Here is a 23,286-nt window from a genome sequence, read left to right on the forward strand (position 1 = left end):
AATTATTGTAAGACATCCCACTGGACATAAGGCAATCCCTGCAGTACAAACATGATTGATGTATCACTTATTCTGGACAGATAATTACAAACTCTCTTGATAAGACATTAGTCATTGGGTCAGTTGTTCAGGAATATGAAATGGGCTGCATGCTCATTAGTCTTAACACCTATGAACTTTTATTTGTTGGGAAAATTAAAACAATAGCTTTACAAGGAAACCCTGACAATCCTAGAGACATGAGAAGCCATATAAGCAGACCTATGTTGTGATAAGCTTGTATGAAATTCAACAGGCAGTATTGCCGTTTCGAAACACTTAATAGTCTGAGTCAACATTTTGTGCAGTTGCTATGACAGTCATAACAAAAAAAACACGCAAACCGTACCCGAGTTATGTGTTTTCTTACATTTGATAAAGTAGGACAGATATTCTTGAGACCTCTTCTGTTGGTGAAACCGTGGTTCGAGGCACTGTTATCGTGTTACTTTTTAATCAAGATACACTCAAGTTGGTGACATAATTTGGCAGCTATAAACATGAAAAATTACTTACATATGTCAGATAATTCACCGTATTGTCTGCTATAACATAGTATAATTTAAAATAGCTTGCAAAACAAAAGTTAAAATCTAAATTATAGAGCAGTATATTACCCATTACAACAATATTGCTAAGATATTAATAAATAGCAAATACTTCAGGATTAAGGGAAATCACTCACCAAAAAGCATAAGTTATCATACTTCAGCTCATCATACTTTAGCTCGTCAAAAGATAAAATCTGAAAGCAAGTTTTCTTGGTTTTGTGTGTGCCTATTGACAATTCAAGGCTTCTGCTTTCTGATGAGTCATCTTCTTTGATCCTAAAGAATTTACATTCTACACTGACTTTTCTACAGTATTCTTTAACAGCAAAGACATGATCGAAGTGGTGTATGTAAGATCACCTACAAGTACTGTAGAAAAGTATATATCGATCAATCGCATAGAGCTGTAGCACTACTTTATCAGAACACGAAAGATGCTGAATACTAGGAAAAACAGATTCAACCTGTGCAGAATATCTTTTAATAGAAAACCTTCTATATGGTGAACACTGACATTGTCAGGAAAAGATTACAGATGTGAGATGACACTACTGGAAATACTTGAAAGCAATAAACAATGACACAGAATGTTACCTTAATATTGTATGGTCAGGTACAATTTCCTATTTCCCCTCTGTTAAACTACATTTTCAGTTTTGCATATGTGAGAGAAGTGGATTGCAATAGTAAAATCAACTTCTTTACTCCTGCTTAAAATGTAAATATTTGCTTTGTATTTTTTTAATGTAATGCTTTTCTTTGTAATAATGGCTCTGTATCTGTATCACTAGTATCTGGGTAAGTAAAACATCATTTTATCTGTGGTTGCAGCATTCAGCTTCCACCTGATAATTGCATAAGAAGCCAAAATACAGTTTCAGAGCATAAAAGAAACATTTCCTTTTTTATTAAAGTTTATTTGATCATTTATTCATACAATAAATACAGGTATACAATCTTCATCAGAAAAGCATTTGACTAACTTCATAGGAAGTCCTAAGCCACACACCAACAGTGTATGCACCAGGATCGGGAATAACTGAAATGCCAGTATCAGGTCGTAATTCCGCTGTACGCAATGCAGCATTTTCTGCAGCCTTCACCACTGCAGCTAGCCTTGTGACCCAATCAGAAGGGGACTTTTCATCTAGAATCAGCTGCTGCCGCCACTCTTTCACTGCAGCTGATAAGGCATCAATCATAGTGCCATTTGCAGTTGGACTGCTTGTGCAACGAAACAATCCCTCAGTTCCAAGCACCAGAGCTTGCAGCCACAAGTGTTCACTTATAGCTTCTTGTGTTTCGACATCACGGAATGCCTGGATCAAATGACGACTTGAGATGCAGATGAGTAAGCACACATGGGTGAGGAGGAAAGAAACAATGACAGCTGAAAATATGGAAGTAAATTCACACGCATTGTGCACTTTAAATTAATATTTATTCCCCTTTATTTATTTCTTCATAATCTCCTTTCATACTTCCCCTTCCATAAATTACTTTTTAATTTTATTGGTTAACTATTCTGTTACTTAGTGCATTGAACAAAACAATTATGACATTAGATGAGTTATCACACTTTCTTTAAAGGTAACAATACCAGAGAAGGAAAGTTGCTACTCACCATACAGCAGAGATGCTGAGTCATGCTAGGCACAACAAAAAGAGGGGATAGTATGGTGGGAGTGGTGGACAGTGAAGAGTTACAGTTTAGACAGAGGGCAGTAGAGAAGGTGCGGAGGGGGGAGACAAAGATGTCATCAATGAATCTGAACCAGGTGAGGGGTTTAGGATTCTCGTAGCAACCACTATGCTGCATTCTATGTAGGCATGACAACCACAACCAACAAGCTGTCTGTCCGCATGAATGACCACCGACAAACTGTGGCCAAAAAAACAAGTGGACCACCCTTTTGCTGAACATGCTGCCAAACATTATATCCCTCATCTCAATGACTGCTTCACAGCCTGTGCCATATGGATCCTTCCCATCAAAACCCGCTTTTCTGAATTGCGCAGGTGGGAACTTTCCCTGCAACACATCCTACATTCCCGTAACCCTCCTGGCCTCAACCTTTGTTAGTCACTGTCCTCAGCCATCCAGCCCCCTCCCTGTTCCCATTCCAGCACTACACAGCCGTCATTTCACCACCAAAGCCAGTTTTTTAATTTCTTTTTATTTCTCTCCTTTCTGCTACTTACCCCCCCCCCCCCCCTCCCTCTCTACACCTTCTCTCTTGCCCTCCGTCTAAACTGCACCACTTCACTATCAACCACTCCCACCATACTATCTCCTGCCCCTCCCAGCCACAGCCTCCTCCTTAACCCCACCCAGTCACCACTCTCATCATGCACTGGTGCTGCTGCTCGCAATGTAGTTTCAGCTATCTGAGACTGCAGGTGTGTGTGTGTGTGTGTGTGTGTGTGTGTGTGTGTGTGTGTGTGTCTACTGCTGACAAAGGCCTTAATGGCCGAAAGCTATAATTGTGTGAATCTTTTTGTTGTGCCTATCACCACTCAGCATCTCCGCTATATAGTGAGTAGCAAGTTTCCTTCTCTGGTATTGTTACAGTCCATCCTGGATTTTCCATTGTTTGATTTCTTTAAAGGTGACATCTTAAATCACAGTGATAGGCACAGGAGGATGTATGATATATTCATATACAGTATAATATAATTAATAAACCAATCTGCTTACTCTACATAGCAGCAGGCAATTCTTTTAACTAACGATGTAGTTCAGCAACAGGTAAAGCAACTGTCCTCTAACGAGGTGTGTGGCAAAACTGTATCACACTTACATGGGATTGATTAAATGTAATTACTGATGGGTCCAGTCCTCAAGAAGCTGTGCAGTCACTATGATAACACTATTCAACATTCACATGACAAGGGTCTAAAGAGATTATTTATCAAATTTATTTCTCACAAAGAGCTATTTCAGCTCTGTAAAAGACACAGAAGGTGTTAATCTAGGTGTAACACATTTCCCAAATGAACCCCAAACATATTTCAATAGGATTAAAATCCCAGGGTAGCACTGAGCATGGGTTCCTGTAAATGACGTACACTAAATGACCTCTGTGAGACTCACCATTTATGTCTATAAAAACGTGATCACCACCTACTGAATAGACACAAAACTATTGAGGCTGCTTTCAGTTACATGCATAAAAATTGAGCAACTCAGTGCCAATAGATGAACACTTTACCACAGCTCCACAGAAAGCTAGACACCAAAATGGCCTGAGCACTGAAACAAATGAATCTGTGGACATAAATGGGTCACACATTGAAAGCAACTATCACTAATTCAACATACACAAATTTTCAGTATCAGTCTCATTTCTATTGTACCATACCTCATACATAGCAGCTTCCTGATGGAGCACAAGAACGTGTTCACAGTAAAATGCTTATCCACTACAAATGGGTTGGCAGATTCTGATGAACTTAATCAATACTAGTGGACACAGTTTGTTGAAAAATAGTCACATATATACCACAACTCATATTCCTTGATTATACAAAATGCCTCATCTCATTTGTGTGAAGGTTCTAAGACACAAGTGTATAAAAGATTTGGATGATGTGCCAGTTTTTCAGTCTGCCAAAAGTTGTAATTGCCCAGCACAGTTTTCAGATGTTTCACACATGTATGTGTGATTGTTCCACAACCTATACTGTCTCCAATTTTAAGTGCTTGGAACATTGACCTTGAAAAGAATAATGGATCCACTTCGAGAACAAAAGATGGCTCAACATACTGTCTCTATCCACAATGTTGCTACACTCGGACCTTCCTGTGGTATGGTGTCATACTGTTAATGGAATACACACCTTGGGACCACATAAACTTATATGATGAAAAATGTGTACATTTTTTGTTATTTTTATATGCCTTGTTACCATTTGCAAGACTCAACTGACACGGTGTAAGAGGTATTGATCATCCCTTGCCATAACTGCTTGGGGAGTTTATTTTGAATACCTTATTTTTGTTCAACATTGAGCTCACAGTCCTTTAAGGCTTCCAGGCAGGACAATCCCAAAAGTAAGGCCTCCTATATTTTTATACGTAAAAGCAACATTTTATTTTCTGTAACAGCTACAGCATTTTAAACGTTCTACATAACCACCATTTCAACAAATGCATTTTTGTAGATACCATGCTAGTTATACAATGTCCATGTTATCCCGTCTCACCACCATGTGCTCCAGGAAGCACTGAACCACATCTTTCACCTCATTGCTGGAGCAGGACCACTGTCCGGATAAAAGTTCCTTCAATTTAGGGATTAAGTGGTAGCCATTTGGTATCATGCCCTGACTGTATTGTATGTGGCTTAACACACTCCAGTGAAAGTTTTGCAGGAGATTTGACAGTTTGATGGGTGATGTGTGGGCGGCAGCTGTTGTGGAGAATGCTTATGCATTTGCTCAACATTCCTCTTCTCCAATTTTGAATTGCCCCTCTGTGTTTTTTCACTGTTTCACAGTACCTATCATTGTTTAAAATTTCGTGGTTTGTGTGAAAAGGGATGTTGCCACTCATGTGACTGTTGTTTTGCCTCAGGTGTAAAGCAGAATGCCCAGGTTTCATCACCTGTGAAAACTGAGTCCAAGAAGTTGTCATTTCAACCTCCAAGAAATTCGCAGGGATTGTCAACTCACTGCTGTTTGTGGTCTTCTGTCAGCATACACAGTACTGATCATGCACACAACTTCTGATACTGCAACTTTTCCATTAAAATCCTGTGGATTGTGCTAGGGGAAACCTATGGAACCAAATTGTGGAGAGCATTTAGAATGATTCCCATGATCCCCCCCCACCCCCCGATTCATTTTGAATGGCTACCATACGAAAACTACTGCCATCTGGTGGCAAATAGCAGAACTCCTTGGAATCATCTATACATATTACTGTTGTGTGTCAGTGTATGCTTCATACCAATGTTGTGTGGCAGAGGGCGCTCCATACCAATGCTGCGTGGCAGAGGGTGTTCCTTACCAATTTTGCATGGCAGAATGTGCTTCATACCAGTGGTGTGTGACAGAAGTGGGTGATTTATACCAATGATGTATGGCAGAGGGTGCTTCTTTCCAATGTTACATAGTAGAAAGTGCTCTGTACCAATTCTGTATGGTTGATAATCCTTCGTACCAATACTGCCTGCCAGATGCTGTTTCGTACTGACATTGGGTGGCAATGTGTGCTCCATGCTGACTGTATGTGGCAGAGGATCCTTCATACCACAAGTGCGTGGGAGATGGTGTTTTGTACTGATGCTGCATGACAGAGGGTGCTTCCTACCAAAGTTACATGATGTAAGGAGCTTCGCATCAATGTTTCTTGGCAGAATACATCTTGCTGTGATGTTACATTGCAGAGGATGTTCTGCACCAATGCTGCATCACAGAGGGTACTTCTTACCATTTTTTCATGGCAGAGAGTGCTTCATGTCTGATGATGTGTGTCGGAGGGAGCTTCTTACTCAATGTGCATGGCAGAGGGCACTTTGTACTGATGTTGCGTGGAGGCTGGTTTTTATTGAAGTTATGTGGCAGACAGTGCTTCTACCAATGTTTCATGGCTGACGGTGCTTCTGCCGATGTTTCATGGCAGAGGATGCTTCATAGTGATGTTATGTTGCAGTAGAGATTTGTACCAACACTGCATGGAAGAGGACGCTTCTTACCATTGTACATGGCAGAGGGTGCTTCATAAAGAGCTTTCATGGCACAGGGTGCTCTGTGCCAATGTTGGGTGGCAGATGTTGTTTCATACTGACGCTAGAGAAATGAGGGTGCTCCACACCAATGTTTGGTAGCACAAGAAGCTTCCTAATACGATGTGAGATGGAGGGTGCTTTGAACTAATTGTGCATGGCAGAGGGTACTTTGTACCAGAGACTGTTTCACATCACTGTTTCATGGTAGAGGTTGCTTCCTACCGATGTTGTCTGGCATAGCGATGCTAAATTGGCAAATGCAGAAAAAGCCACATAGAAAATGCAGATCATGCTGGACTGTCATGGCCGTACAGTAGCCAGCAAGTGACTGCAACTCATGCTGAACTCTTTATGGATGGGGAGGGTTGTGTCATACTGGCACTGCAGCCACACAGCTGGCAAGTGGCTGTGGCTCACGCTGAACTGGTACTGCTGTCAAACGGACGAGGGCAAGCTACGACATCTCTTGTTTCTTTACTCGTTCTGAATCCAAACTGGCCTTCCCCAGAATTTTCCTCAAATTTATTTTGAATTATCTTCAATATGACTCACATTACACCCTTTGTAACATGATATAAAACTAATTGTCCTATAGTTGCATTCTTTTGTGATGCACTTTTTAGGTAGAGGTTCTGGAATGATCTTAAGTAGATCTTGGGACCACGCTCCTGTGTCATAAATCCTGTTTACTACCTAGGCCAATCTGGCTACTGAATTTGGATCTAATACTTTCGTGCCTCAGATGGTTTTCTGTCACATTCCAATGCTTTCTTTTCCTGGTGCTCCTGCATTGCTTTCTCCAATTCCCATTTCAGTATCTCAGGACCCCTGTGTCCTTCATCCTATCCCCCTGCACATTCCAAAACAGGTCTGGTCTTATCACACCTGTGCTCTGTGCAAATTTTCCATATAAACCATCCAACCTTTCTTCTCCTCTACTGTACATACTGTATTTTACCCATTTTTATTTAACATTCAATATTTGCTTATTTTTCTTTGTTCTCTTTTTATTAAGCATTTCACTGTTCAGTGCATTTCTTCCAGTTTTCCTTTCTTATTCAATTCTTCACGCTGTTTTCTCATCCTATCCTCTCTAGCCTGGCCAGTTAATATTCTTAGTTCACTGTTCAGTTTTCATAAGTGTTTTTCACATAATCCACAAATTACCTGGTATTCATACTGCATGTATTCCTAACTCTATACTAAAAAGAAACAAAATGAGTGTTCTGCTAATCCTCAGATACCATGTTGATCATACAATTTCAGTTGTGCACTAGAGGTTCCCTTGCAGATAATGATCATTATTACTATTATTACTATTATTACTATTATTATTATTATTATATTATCATCATCCTCCCAGTAGAGGAAAAGTGACTAGAGCAGTACAGGATTTTCTATTGTGGCATGCTACCAACTTGCATTCAGGAGAATGGGGCTCAAATTCCCATCCAGATTTAGGATTTCCAATGTTTCCTCACATCACTTTTCCCCCCATCTCATTAACGTGGTTTTTGTCATTCAGATTGTTAATTGTAATTATTTTGTGGAGCTTATCCATTTGGCTGAAATATTACTGATACTTCTGTACAACACCTTGCTCCACATTCATAAAGCATATGACCTGTATCATCTTGCAATGACATGAGTATTCTGTATATAGCTGTAATACTTGTGATTATATGAAGAGTGCCACTGTAATATTCTGCTGTATAATTTGTGGACCTAAAATATGAAAACAAGCAATAGCTTGCTTCAGTGTGGCTCAGCTGGCATTAGCTACAGTCATATTCTTATCTCAGGGAACCAAAATGCAAAATGTCCATTCCGGTCTGGTAAGATATAGTAGTAAATCTTGCAGATGTATAAGAAAGGAGAAGCAAATATTATTTGCGAAGGTAAAAGTAAAAAATGTGTATGTATACACATCTAACCACAGTCAAATAAATACTCAATTCTCTCTCTCTCTCTCTCTCTCTCTCTCTCTCTCTCTCTCTCTCTCACACACACACACACACTCTCTCTCTCTCTCTCTCTCTCTCTCTCTCTCTCTCTCTCTCACACACACACACACACACACACACACACACACACACACACACACACACACACACCCGCACACACATACCCATACACACACACAGAAAGAGAGAGAGAGGGGGGGGGGGGGGGGAGGGGGGAGGAGAGAGAAAGATAAATTATCTTCAGGTTAAAAAATTACAAAGTTTTTGGGATATTCTACCCGGAGTCTTGTGACTATCTGTACTGCCCTTCTTTGTATACCGACAATATCCCCTATTAGTACTATTGAGTATGGGTCCCATATCCTAGGACGAATAATACGAGTGTTTGTAAGTTACCTCTTTTGTATAATGACAGCATTCTCCCAGTATTCTACCAATGAACTGAAGTCTGCCACCTGCTAAGCCCATATGAAAATTCTATTCACGTCTCTACAACTTGTTATATCGCAGTTGTGACTCACTGATATTGTAGCCCTAAGATACTACATTTATGAGTTTAGTGAGGTGCAGGACTTTACATTTTGAAGTTCCAATCTTTGCACCACATTGACATCCTTTCAAGATCTGAGTGAATGTTTGTGAAAATTTTCATAAAGTTCTTCTTTACAGATAAGTACATCCCATGCAAAAATTCTACATTTATATTAATATTGTCTGCTAGATCATTAGCAAATACAGTAATATGAACAGCAAGTTTCCCAGCACACTTACCTGGGACATACCTGTAGTTACTTCTACACCTGTCAATGACTCTCCACCCAAGGTAACACACTATGTTTGTGATATCTCAAATGATCTTACTTCTGTTAGAAAGCCTGCAGGTAGTACCAAATTATATGGTTTTCAAAAGTAAAGTTACTGCAGGTGCCTGACTGCTGTGATCATTGTCCTTTGGATGTCATGTGAGAGAAATTCAAGTTGGGTTTAACAAGACCAATATTTTTGCAATTGTTGCTGGTCAGTATCCAGGAGATCACTCTGCCCAAGATTACATTTGAGATCCGAAAATGTTCTAAGATTCTGCAACAGGGATAATGGACAGTGATTTTGTGGCTCACTTCTGGCAAATGTGTGTGACCTGTGCTTCTTCCAACTACTGTGTGTGTGTGTGTGTGTGTGTGTGTGTGTGTGTGTGTGTGTTGGCTGAGGGTTTTAGTATCCCTGCCAGAGGACGCTGTGATGGAGGCAGATGAGCTATGGTGGGTGGTGCAGCAGAACAGTTTGGAAACCTGCCACGGAGAGTGCATGTGACATGTAGTATTGGCAGATTCGATTGATCTAACCCTGTGCTTCATGCTGTGCATTATTGTCATGTGTTCAGTCATTAGCCACCTATGCATGTTGCAAGATGAGTTTACTGCCCTGCATGTCTGTATGTGGCTTCAGATGCTCTGCTTCCCGTAGATCGACTCACGTGGTGAGTTCGTTTCCTCTCGCGGGGTTCTGTTCCTCAGTTGTAATTGAGCAACCATCAGCCTCTGATGTACCCATGCCAACAGCATAGAGTAATAGCACTACCAAGCTTGTGCAGAATGGTGACGAAGGACATTCTGAAGCAAGTAATGCCACAATTCTTTTCTCCATTTTTGTAGTGTTAACTTTGAGCCACAATAAGATCTGGTGTTTGTACAATCCTGGTGGGAACCGTTATGCCTACAGAATGAACATGCCTACAGAATGAGCAGCAGCAGTAGTGGCGGCGGCAGCGGCAGCAGCATTAGTAACATCAACAGGTACAGATGCAGGCACTGATGTCAACTTCCTTTGCACCCTTGCTTTGCCACAGGAGGGGGCAGGCACCCACTGGGAAGTTTTCTTCTCTATCCCTGACACCATTCATCAGCTTCAATGAGTGTATGCAAAGGTAAATTTCCACCAGTTCTTGCTGGACTGCCAGGAAATGTGTATCATCAACCCAGCTGATAAAGTTCCCTTCATGTCATCCAGTAGTGTGGGCTTGTAGAAAACTGTCCAAAATTTGAAGCCCTCCATTGAATCCAAGAAACATCCCTTTGACAAGCTTTGTCAGTTGCTTATGCACTATTTTGGTCATCAAACACAAGTGGTGGTGGCATGGACGCAGCTGAACCAACACCACAAACGTCCTGGGCAGTCATAGGCGCCCTGTGTCACCAATTTGCAGGGCCTCTCGTACAGGTGTTGTTTTGAGTGCCCCAAGTATGCTACCTCTTGTGCAGAGTCGCTAATTTGGGAAATGACTGTCCAATTAGCTTCTGATCCTGAGGTTCACACCAGGGTGCTGACTCTATCTGAGCCTTCTTCAGCCAATGTTGTCCTCAATGTGGACTTGCATGAGCTTATGGTGGTGGCGAAGGACATCCTTTCTGATAACTGACAGGTGGCATGATTAGGTGTGCATGGTAAATGGCTCCCAGTGCCCTGTGGGGTACCCCAGGTGGCCTCACCTCCTGTCGTGTCATTACATGTCACCGCCATTGATGATTCCAGTGCAGTGGCACTGCGGCAATGCCTGTCCTAACCCATTCAGGGCTCAGTGGGCTCGTATATCATCCGCAGCATAGTAATTCCCATCCACAGCAGTTTTTGGGTCCCTGTTGTCGTTCTCCTTCTGTTCGTTGGGCGAGTACCAATTATCACCAACACTTCTTGCACGTGGAGCCCACGTGTGGGGCATGCCTACGGGTAAAGCACTTGCCAACTGTTTGTGACAGTTGGTGGGCCATGAGTCAGTCGTCAAATGCCCCGGCATTTTCCATGGGCTCAGAGGTAGAGTGCTTTCTGCATACCTTCTGTGTCTGCCTCTTTCTGTGAGCATGTGTTGCCAAGTTTTCTGGTTACATACTAGGCAACACCAGTCAACAGGTGCAGTCCGAAGTTATGTTTGCATGGGTGCCAGTCGGAGGACCTGCTAGATTTGTTGCACACTGAGCCACACGCCACAGACCACTGTGGCCCCCTGCATTATCCTCCCAGGGCTGCTGTTTGAGCCAGATCCTTTGCCCAGTGGCAGGGTTGGTTGTTGGGTGTCATGGTGGACCACAAGATCAGCAGTTGTTTGTGGTGAATGTTAGTAGGGAGCAACTGTCCAGTCATGCAAATCAGCTCTGCCTGTCCCCATTGGGACTTCACTGCCGCTGTCTTCTGGTCAGACGAGTGGCAGGGTTGGTCACGACATTGCTCCAGTTGCAGACTCCCAATTGCAACAGCGTGCTTCCCATTGCCATCCCCTCTGCTGTCCTCCCATCACCTGCAGTCTCAGCCCACACTGAGGCTTTTACCTGTGCCTGCCAGTGCAGAGTCCAAGGATCCTGATCTGCCCATCTCCAGCTCTGTGACGAGGTCATGGCCCAGCATAGCCATTTCAGGGTGAAGGGATTTATTACCCTCACCAGCAAACATCACTACGGAGGCAGAAGAGCTGGTGAAGCTAGTGCACCAGAACAGTGTTGAAATCTGCTATGTAGGGCATATGCAGCAGACCTGATGGAGGTATTTACCTGTGAGCGGCAGTAAACCAGGTGTCCCAGTGCTTAACCGATTTCAACTACTGTGGAGTTGTTAGCTGACTGAATGAGTTGTGCTGATTTTGTTGCCATGCGTGTGTCTCAGTGGGTTCAGACATTCTGCTTCCCGCAGACTGACTCGCACAGCAAGTTTGTCTTCTCTTGAGGGGTCCTGATTGTTATTAAGCCACTACTGGCCATGAAGTACCCACACCAACAGTGTAGAGTAACAGCATTGTAATGGCTGTGCAGATACTAAAAATGTTATGGTTAAGAGGGGAGTAAACTCAGCTGTAAATTCTGTATAGAATATGATGGATATTCCATTGGGCCCTGAAGGTTGGTCCAATTTTAGCAATGCCACTGGCACTAATATGAAAATCACTCACCTTTGTAGTGGCGCATGGATTAAAGTGGGGCAGCACTCCTGTTGGAGTTCAGCATTACTGTTTTTGCTTTACTAGCCTTAATTTTACTTTCTGAGTGTCTGGACCATAACTCTGAAGCCACTGGCAGCCTTTACAGATGACCACAGTTTCTTGGATTTTGTGAGACATCTTTTGATAAAAATTCTGCTTCGGTAGTTTTCGAAGACTTTGTGCATTGCCATTCTGACAGCTAAATGCATTTCATTTAGCATTTTTCTCTCTTTACTATATGCTTTATTTTACATTGATTTTGCAGTTTTCATTGCCTTTTAGAATTTCCTTTACATAAATTGCATATCATGCAGGGTCCCTCCCACCATGAGATGCTCTACTAGGTAGGGGAGAGGCTTGAACCTTGAGCTGGCATGTACCTTGAGCCAATCTTGTATCTCTGCTCTTAAATCCAACTTCAGTCTTTTTACACCATATTTTGCCTACTATGATATGAGTATAGACTGCTTTTGTTACAGAAGCAAGGAGCAACTATTTCAATTTCCTACATGTATCACTGTGTGTGTTTTTTTTCCCCCCCACTTAAAAGTTAGTTTTTCTGTTCTTAATTCAATGTTATTCCTGCTATATATCCAAAAATAAAATTGAACTTAAATGGTTAATAATGATGGAAAACATTTATCTTAATAACCAGGCTGTGAATTTTCCTGCCATTTTATTATTTTAGGTTATGTTAAACATTTACTGAAGTGGGAGGAAAGCTGTACCTTGAGCCAGTTGGTGATACTGCACCATGATCACCACCCATGGTACTTTGGCAATAGAGATTAACAATATAGAAATGATACATAGGCTTAAAACGACAAAAGTAATTTGTTGCTTTTAAATGTTTACCAACATGAATTTTTAGGTGTAATTTGTGAACCACAAAAATTACTCCTGTGCATTTTTACTTGGATGTTCTGTTTATTAGCCCTTTGGTTATGTTCAATAAAATCCATTTATTTTAAATTGTGGCTCATGATACATTACCACACTGTACGTTGACCAAATACAACAGTTTGGAACATGACCTCTATGGTATAACCTTTTAATAAATTGAGTATATACTGTGATTCATTTGATGGGAAATAAGAAAAGTAATGAAACTGATGGAAAAATTCTAAAATTGAGCCATAGTTCCTTGAGATATGACATTACTGCCTTATTAGCTAGTTTCCTGAATACATAAATCTTCCTACTTGTTTTAGTAACCCTTTGTACTTAAGTAACCATTTCTGCTGCAAATGCCTCATGGTCCCTGATACCAGTTCAATGTAGACTTTGCCAAGGCAGCCAGGTCTATTTGTTGCTATCAGATTTAATATATTTCTGCCATGGATTGGCTTCCAAACTACCTGTTCCAAGAATATTTCAGAAAAGGCATTTAGTATTGTTACACAGGACACCTTGTCATACTAATGCTGCAAAGCTGTAATCATATCAATTGAGTTTTGGGTGATTAAAGTCTTCTTAAACAATAGCAGTATGATTGAGGAACTTATTAATCAGTGAGCAGAGGTTTCCTCTTAACTTTTCAGTTACATTTAGAGGTGAATCTAGTGATCATAGAAGGACCCAATTAAAAGTTCATGCCCTTACTTGTTACTGAGTTTTGTCCAAACAATCTCACATAGTGCTTAAATTTCTGTCTTCATTCTAACAGGTACTGTTCCCAGTAACATCACTGAATTATTAGTTCTATTAACGAAAGACAAACTCACAAACAAATTTAGTATAACATACAGAAATATTAGTCACATAGAAAACCAGGTAAAAAATCTTCATTGCCACTGATGCTACGTACATGAGACAGCAAGAATTATGTAAGGCAACTTCGTCAGGTTATACAACAGAATTCTCTCGTTTTACCTCCATTCCATGCAGTTTAATATTACCGTAGGTCGGCTCATGTTCCTGTAGACTTATATATTAATACCCACATTATAAAAATAAAACAAAAACAGTTCTCTTCATTACAATGAAGCATAACAATCAAATACATTGGAGGCACACCAATGGAAAATACAGTAAATAAAATTTTTGATTCAATTATTGACTGATTTTCTGCAAATATAACCATTGAGAAAATTTAAGAAAAAAACAGTACAGAATGTACACTTATGTATAGCACAGAAATTAACGCAGTTTATAATCGGGTTTGGGGTACAAGATATAAATAAAATGGAAAAGTTAAACATTTTAGATGTCTGTATTACTAGAAAATTTGAAATGGAAATCACATATTATGGGTCTTCTTAAATATTCAAGTTCAACATCATCTACTCTGCATGTGAATACAAATTTTGCTGCTGAAAATGTCAGAAAGTTGCCTTACTCTGCATATTTCTATAAGTTAATGTATATTTGGGATAATATTCCGAGGTAAGTCTACATTTATGAGGCGTGTTCAAAAGAAAACGTACTAAACAACACTGAGGATATAACTGAAGTCTTTATTCAAAATTAATCACTAGAGGCCTGAGTGCAACTATACCACTGTCTCATGAGTCAAAGAATCCCCTTACCCAGAATTCCTATGGCTGTGACAGCAGCCAGTCACGCACTGTGTCCTTCAGTTCATCATCCAAGCTGAGCCACCCTCCTTTGCGATGTTTTTTAACAGACCAAACACACGAATGTCACAGGACACCTGCTCAGGCAGCTCTCACTTGAACTTGCCCATTACACTTTGTGTGACCTCAGGGTCCATCATGAAAATGGGAACTCTATTTTCTCACTGACTTGATGGACACACAGTCTCCCCCAAAATATGGACACTCCCCGGTGATGAATATCAGCCAGTTTAACCCCTTCCACAGTCACAAATTTGATAACACCTCGCTGCTCCTCAACTGTCAAACTTTGCAATGTGTATATCATGACGTCTCAAATGGATGGAACACTCAAGTGCCTGCTTCTCTCCTGCACAATTTGCCCAAACATGTATATAACCATGCCCTACACTACATTTGCATTCCTACATGTCTCATTAGATTACCCAAAGTGGCATATGCAAATCTTAACTAGTTTGTTTTTACTCATTAAACGATGAGCATATGACTATTTTCTGCGAAAAAATGTATTTGTAAACCAGTTGACATCCTTCATATAACAGTGAGATGTTGCAAAAATATTAAAAGGAACACAGAAATAATTATCAGCATCAACATCACTTTCATTAAAGGTGACTGTGTAGATAAGTATTACTGTGCTCAATGTTTCTGGGCTTCAAAAACTATTCTTCTGACAGATTGATTTGAAAGGGAGAAAAAATAACTAATTAATACTAAACAGATATTCTGGAAGAAATGGATGGAAATATATGTGATAGGGGCTTGGCAGCTTCCCACAAAGGGGCTGTGGCAAAGGGAAGCTGTGACTTTAATGATGAATTATTCAAACATTCACTATGTACAGCAGATCTGGTACCGTCTGGCTCCTACATATGGCAACATCTAAAGAAATTCATGGCTTGAGTAGTTTGGAATCAAATTATTTAGTATTTTGCAGACTTTCCAGAATGAGACTACGGGGACAGTATCAACTTATTGAAAAATACCAGACTAAGTATAATGGCCCAAGAGTATTAAATGGAAAAACAAGTGCATGTCTGACATGTGATAAGAACTTCTGTGCTAACAACTTACATGATTGCATTCTCGTATGTACCCACTCAACGAAAGGCCTACAACACACCCAACACATTGATGGAGTTACTTACTCAAAAACACAGATACTATGTCGAAAATTAGTTAAACTGCATTATGGATGACTCTGCAGAAACTATTCAGGAGGTTCACTGGACTAGTTTTTTAAGATGTTGGGCAGTAAATGTACATGCAGTTACTAGCTCAAGAAAATAATTACTGCCATTGGGAAAGATCTTAAAAGTTCAAGTAGCTGTCTCTTCCCCAGTTCCATGCAATTGCTCATGGGGGCATGGGCTGGGACACACACAAAATTGATCTATGGATGACTTAAGGAACTCTCAACCATGTAAAATGAAGTGCTAAAGAAACTGGTATAGGCATGCATATTCAAATACAGAGATATGTAAACAGGCAGAAGACGGCACTGGTCGGCAAAACCTCATAAAACAGCAAGTGTATGATGCAGTTGTTACATACGTTACTGCTGCTGCAATGGCAGGTTATAAAGATTTAAATGTGTTTGAACATGGTGTTGTAGTCGGCACACAAGCGATGGGACACAGCATCTCCGGGGTAGCGATGAAGTGGGGATTTTTCCGTACGATCATTTCATGAGTGTACCGTGAATATCACAAATCCAGTAAAACATCAAATCTCAGACATTTCTGCGGCCAGAAAAAGATCCTGCAAGAACACGAGCAACAATGGCTGACGAGAATTGTTCAACGAGACAGAAGTGCAACCCTTCCACAAATTGCTGCAGATATCAATGCTGGGCCACCAACAAGCCCACTCGTGTACCCTTGATGACTGTGCAACACAAAGATTTACGCGTTGCCTGGGCCCATCAACAACTACATTGGACTGTTGATGACTGGAAACTTGTTGCTTGGTCAGAAGATTCTCGTTTCAAATTGTATCGAGCGGATGGACATGTACAGGTACGGAGACAACCTCATGAATCTGGACCCTGCATGTCAGAAGGGGACTGTTCAAGCTGGTGGACGCTCTAATGGTGTGGGGCGTGTGCAGTTGGGAGTGATATGGGATCCCTGATATGTCTAGATATGACACGACAGGTGAGGATCCTGTTTCATCACCTGCATCCATTCATGTCCATTGTGCATTCCAATGGACTTGGGCAATTCCAGCAGAGCAGTGCGACACCCCACACGTGTTACCGAGTGGTTCCAGGAACACTCTTCTGAGTTTAAACACTTCCGCTGCCCACTCCCTGGACACGAACATTATTGAGCATATCTGAGATGCCTTGTAATGCGCTGTTCAGAAGAGATCTCCACCTCATCGTATCTTATGGATTTATGGACAGCCCTGCAGGATTCATAGTGTCAGTTCCTTCCAGCACTACCTCAGACGTTAGTAGAGTCCATGCCACATCGTGTTGCAGCACTTCTGTGTGCTCGCAGGGGCCCTACACAATATTAGGCGCGTGTACAGTTTCTTTGGCTCTTCAGTGTAAATCTCAGTCATCAATATTGACCAAAAATTCTGTAGTAGTACTTTTTCAGATTTTTCACACAATGAAAGGATCTATAATCATTTTCTCGCCTCTTGTTAACTATTAAATGCTCAACTTTCTTAAACAGACACGATCTAAATGAAAGAGACTTTGTGTATTCTAACATATATGAGACTTAAAATATATATGAAACTGCAGTTTTGATTTGAAAATTTATGTCATCTCCAAAAATCGGTGCACATTGTATCTGCGGGCCCACTGCGAGCGATATATATAGAATGTACGAATCTGTCAAGTCAGTCTCACATATAGTCGCGACACACACTGTTGTGAAAGTTAGCATTGTTTGACTGCTGGAGCGACACTACCGCTCCATGCCGTGAGAAAGCAGTCAGTTACCTGTGTCGTAAGGACAACGTTAGGTTTTAACTATTTTTCTACTTAATTAACGAAAGCGTTATGTTTTGCTTTCAATACATTAGTAAATTACTAAGAGACGTAAATTGTCGTGAAAGAAATGTAAAAACAAAAATCTTCCTGATTCAATGACATAAACAACTTATTCATGTAGAAATACTGTACAATATATGTACAACTGCGGCCTACCCCACTGAAAGTAAAAGAATATAAACACACATTTCGTGCCTGAGAAGCAAAAATTTCCCTTGTTGTCTTTTCTTATTATGACAGGGACTTTCCTTGACACACAAAAATTTGTAAATGGAGACTAATGATTCGCCCATTCTTACACTTCACTCGACTTTCTAATACATGAATATTGTCGTAAATGTAATCACTTTTGCTTCAAAAAAGAATATGTTGAAGATTCTTGCCGTTTGTGGTTCAAATGTAGCAACTATTGTGGAATTGGTTTCTTCTGTGTTGGGAAGCAGTTTTGTTCCTTTGGTTTTTTATTATCACGTCTGTGTGACTTGCCTTTCAGCCACATGTATGGTGGCTTGTCTTGCATGAATGTCGATATTTCATTCCGTAGAGTTTTCCTACGTCCCACATTCACTGATATGGATGAAAGTGTGGCAGTAAAAAACTTAGCGTTGCTGGGTAGATATACGACTTCTTTCTGCAAGGTCAGGTATTCCGGTGTTTGCTAGCATTTTTTTTCTTCTTCTGTTAAAGGAGAACGACAATCTTCAGTATGACAGCGGAACGTCGGCTGAGAGCAGTGAAATACTACGCGATGGAGGTACATAGATTACTGAGACGCAACTTTTCGCTACAAGTATGCAGTAACATTACTCTCGAACTCAGGCTTTACACAAAGTGAAGTGAGCAATTGCGGATCACTGGCAGCCCTGTACGCCGGTGGAGATGTGCGCAGTGTAACTCTCGGTAGTTGTCTCTGAGATTCTGGATTCGCAGGCTCCATTTTATTTGTCGGAGATGAAGACGTAAAATGCTTAAAGGTGTGTTACTACTGAACATCGCTACGTACATCGAGGACCAATCACTACAAGAGTGTAACTGTTCTGTTTCATTAATGGAAATTTGATGGGGAAGTTGAGACAGCAAAATGGTTAGAAGTTTGTTTCTGACAAACAACATTATAATTACTGATGGTTTCAGTCCCAGTAATTCATAATGTACTCTAAGGTTTCTGCACAACCACATACTCATAAATCATGACACATGTAAGTTGTAGCTTTCCTATTTCGCTTCCATTAAATAAATAATACTGTTAGTCTCATGTCACAGTCTAACATAAGTCACGACACTCTTCGCTGTGAAAGTTGAAACCGTTTGACAGCTGGCGGACAATAGCGCTCCAAGCGGTGAGAAAGCCGATATAGTCGCATGTTTGTACTGTCAATTTAACTGCCGATCGCGATAACTGTCTTTGCATACCAGTTAAATTCGAACACCGATCCCGGAGGGTGTATCATGTACCAGAGTAACGTCACTGCATACTTGTAGCGAAAAGTTGCGTCTCAATAATCTATGTACCTCCATCGCGTGGTATTTCACTGCTCTCAGCCGACGTTATGCTGTCAAAGTATAAAACAATATCCATATTTACCCAATACCCGCTTCGAGACTCGACAACAGTATACCTTAACAGTCGCGACACTCCGTCTGTTTCTTGTTACCCACAGCGGCAGCAGCGCACCAAGCGGCCAGCGAGCGACACTATTGAAAGCAATAAGAACCCAGTATTGTCATTTGTATTGATTTTTTTTTTTTTTTTTTACAGTAGGGAGCATACGTAGTGCAATAAAAATCGAGAATAGCTGAAAAATAACAGCGCATTTGTCATTCTTCAGTTTCATAAAGACTATGGGAGGTATGAAACGTGGTCCACGGTTTGAAGTTGTAGACTCTCTAAAAATCCGTCTGTACTGTACGACGGCTCAGTACGCACTGCCATTGCTTTGCAACACGTTCCCACTATTTTGTCTATCGGCAGGTACGCAGGACGACGGATGTCTGACGCAGCTAACTTGCGCCGGCCATGCGCGGCTCTTATCCGTTCACGCATTTTTGCGGCACGGCTGCTACAGTTTTATTGCTTTTGACGATTTATTATCCCGCCTGTGTCTTTCTCTCTTAAGATACAACTGTTGTGGCTTCTTTCGTACATTAAATACTGTACGTATTACATTCTATATGGGTTTCCTACTTTCCAAATTCACTGATTTGGCTGAAAGTGTCACGAACAAGACTCCACTTTGTCGGGTAGGAATACGTCTCTTTGCATAAGGCCAAGTCTTCCTCTGTTTACGAGCAATTTTTTATAATTAAAGGGAAACGATGTTATTCGGTAAATATCTGCACGTTACAAGAGAATCGTAAATAAATTGTGCTGTAATGTACCGTTTCCTATCTTTCAAGCATCCTTACGTAACTAAAGAACGAAAAAAGTCATTTTGTAGTTACTATCTATTTTTATGGCACTACGTATACGCTCTATTGGAAAAAAAACTATGTTACAAATCAGTATCAACTTAATATTCGCACTCATCCGACATGGTATTCGAAGGTGTAGCTTTGGGCGCAGCTATCGTTGTACGTAACAGAAACTTGACGGAGAGTCGCGAGTGTTACGTTAAACTGCGCCCATACAGTGACTGGTTCTCGATGTACGTCGTTATGTTCAATACATTACCAAGTAGTATCTTCCCGTTTTCAATACGTTTGTCGTATCTCCTGTCTACATCTCGAGTGTCAACAGTTTGATATATATCGAAATCAGTCTGCAGCTCCGATGTGCATCGATTCTTGGAAATTACCGATATAAAATACTAATATCTCACTTAAGTTAGTCACTCTACAAAACAAGTACAGGTAGTGGTTCTGTGAACAACCAGGAGGAATCTGCAATACTAGCCATCCGCTTTAACAAGTACAGGTACCGGCAACTGGCTAAAATTAGGATGTCACTTTTTGTTACGTATTTGGGATTACATTTCTTTATAGCGTCATTCGTTGCCATATATCTGTTGGTTTTCAGGAAAATCGTTTTTTAATCATAGCTGCGTATGAGAAACAAAATATTGTTCGTTATGTTTTGGAGGGGTCATAGTATTTCGCTGATTTATCAGTCTTTTTTACTGTTCCTCTCCACTACAGCTATAGCGTTTATTTTACGATACTTGCTTTGTTTTGTTTCCAATAAATTGTTCTCCTGAAATAACCGTTAAAATTTACGATACACGTATATTCGTAAATCGATTTTAAGTTCAATTTCTTTACAATATTTTTCAAAAACTAATATTATTCAGTTTCAGACAGTAAATAAAAAACTAAGTTCCTGAAATGTAAATAAACAAACAGAAAATTGATGCAGTACCACGTACGAAATTCCTAGGCATCCGGGTTGATAATCAGTTAAAACAGAATGAGACAATTATACAGCTGCTCAATGAACAAAAAAATGGTTCAAATGGCTCTGAGCACTATGGGACTTAACTGCTGAGGTCATCAGTCCCCTAGAACATAGAACTACTTAAACCTAACTAACCTAAGGACATCACGTAGCGGTCGTGCGGTTCCAGACAGTAGCGCCCAGAACCGCTCGGCCACTCCGGCCGGCCTCAATGAACAGCTCACCATCTTTGGAATCATGGTCATTCTCAAAATGATAAATAATTTTTCCAGCTTTCGACAATGTTGCCTCTATAGGAAAAATTAAGTAGGTCTGCACAAGGCCCAGATTCGAATCCCGGCCGTGTAACAAATTTTCATTCGTCACTTTAGTCCATATATATACACTATACAATACTGTGTTGAAGCGTCACACTGGCCATTAAGAACTACAAATTAACTGTCAAAATACCGACAAACAGGACCTACCTATCATCTATAACAACAAGACAACGCAGTGTACAGGAAACGTAATGAGGTTTACCTTAGCAGCTGCCTCGAAGAATATAGTATACAAAAGGCCAGAGACACCCGCCCGCGCACCTTCCACAATTTTGCTCATATCGCGAAATAATGTGAACAAATTGTGACCGTCGAGATCTCCGTTAGTAACTGCCCTCTCGATCGCTTTCGACACTTTCCTCACATTCGTTCCGCAATCTCTACCTCCTCCGAACTCGTCGTACAAATTCAACTGTTTTTCACAGTCGATCAGCGACTTGACAGTGCACTTAATCACCTGCAGCACACACGAAGCAAACTTATCCGTGACAGCGTACTCCGGTTCGGGAAGAACGTCCTCGTCCTCGTCACCCTGAGAAAGAGTGGGCTCCACAGTCAGTGGCAGCTCGACCGTCACACTTTCTGCACCTGCAGGAGTATACTGGAGGTGGCGAGGCCAACTCACGGCAGTCGTAGGCGCGTCCAAGTACTTCAGTACGCAAGTGAAGGATATCCGAAGTAAAGTTACGAAAAATGTAGCGTCTTCTGGGGACGTCATAAAAGCGCTGCAGTACGCCCTCGGTACTTCGTAGCCCTTCTCGCGCAGGCAGCTGACGGTCTCCCACACGACGAGATTCTCTTCCAGCTTGGGCGACTTCCCCGCATTGTCGATAAAGACGACGACCTGGTGTTCCGGATCGATACGTCTGTTACCTTCCGACGCGTCTTCGAAGAACGGATTCAGCGCCGTCCGCACGGCGTCGGGACTGGCCGAGAGACTCGGGTGTTGTTTCTTCGCGCAACGGTAGTGCGTGTCACTGTCGCCGGTGACGAAGCCCGCGAGAGAGGGCGCCGCCAAGCTCGTGGAGACGGTCGTCAAGTCGTTAGTAGCCAGAGTCTGGCACAGGTGAAAGATTTCGTCGAGCGAGCAGCCGCTCTCGGCCATGGCGCCCGCGATCTTGCAGAGGACGGCGGTGGCGTCGATGTCGCGCAGCGCTCGTCGCTTGTCTGACGGCCGGGCGACCGCCCCGACCAGCAGCATCCTCACGTCGATGTCTTCGGCGCGCGCCTTCTCGACGGCGGCGCCGAAGTTGAGGCGGTTGCCCGTGATGTTGCGCGCGAGCACGAGGATGCCCTGGAAGTGGCCGCAGGCGAGGTGGCGGAAGGCGCGCAAGATGACGCGCGGCGGCGGAGCCGTGTTGGCGTCTCCCAGCACGGCGGCGGCCAGCAGCCCGGCGCCCACGTAGCCCGCGGGCCACGGCTCGCGGCCCGTGCCGCCGCCCGACACCACCTTCACCTTCCCGCGCAGCTGCTCCTGGTCGCGCACCATCACCACGCGCTCGCCCTCCAGCAGCGACAGGCCCGGGTTCGCGAGCACCGTGCCTTTCAGCACGTCTTCCACCATGTTGGGTAAGTCGCGCAGTCTCGAATACATCTCGCTGTGCGTAATGTCCGTACGGCGCGCGATTTTCGCTGGTAACCGTTGCTACGCCCGACAGCAGAATTTAACCGTTATTACTTCCGACAAGAGCAATTTCAGTAACGGAGGGCCTGATGTAGAATATTTGCTTTTTCTGTGCACA

At 41.9% G+C, this 23,286-nt stretch overlaps 2 protein-coding genes across 4 annotated transcripts in view; both read right to left on the reverse strand.

Moving 5' to 3' along the window:
• Positions 1 to 23,286, reverse strand: part of LOC124607155 (folliculin) — a 163,792-nt gene that overhangs the window by 110,079 nt on the left and 30,427 nt on the right. The gene's annotated exons all lie outside the window — the stretch shown is intronic.
• Positions 1,553 to 23,108, reverse strand: LOC124606096 (triokinase/FMN cyclase-like). The gene is made up of 3 exons (XM_047138061.1): positions 23,001 to 23,108; positions 21,747 to 22,838; positions 1,553 to 1,909 (listed from the first exon to the last, which is right to left on the reverse strand). The coding sequence occupies exons 1-3, from the start codon at positions 23,106 to 23,108 to the stop codon at positions 1,553 to 1,555; spliced, it is 1,557 nt and encodes a 518-aa protein (XP_046994017.1).

Source organism: Schistocerca americana, chromosome 3 (genome assembly GCF_021461395.2).
Source record: "Schistocerca americana isolate TAMUIC-IGC-003095 chromosome 3, iqSchAmer2.1, whole genome shotgun sequence".
NCBI classification, from domain to species: Eukaryota; Metazoa; Arthropoda; class Insecta; order Orthoptera; family Acrididae; genus Schistocerca; species Schistocerca americana.

What these genes read in the sequence shown, in the direction of transcription:
- LOC124606096 (XM_047138061.1), bottom strand. Translation starts at nt 23,108, where the DNA reads ATGGTGGAAGACGTGCTGAAAGGCACGGTGCTCGCGAACCCGGGCCTG. An exon ending in AGGAGCAGCTGCGCGGGAAG is followed by an intron (nt 22,839 to 23,000) that starts GTGAAGGTGGTG and finishes GGCCACTTCCAG; the next exon opens with GGCATCCTCGTGCTCGCGCG. An exon ending in TCTTCGAGGCAGCTGCTAAG is followed by an intron (nt 1,910 to 21,746) that starts GTAAACCTCATT and finishes CATTTGATCCAG; the next exon opens with GCATTCCGTGATGTCGAAAC.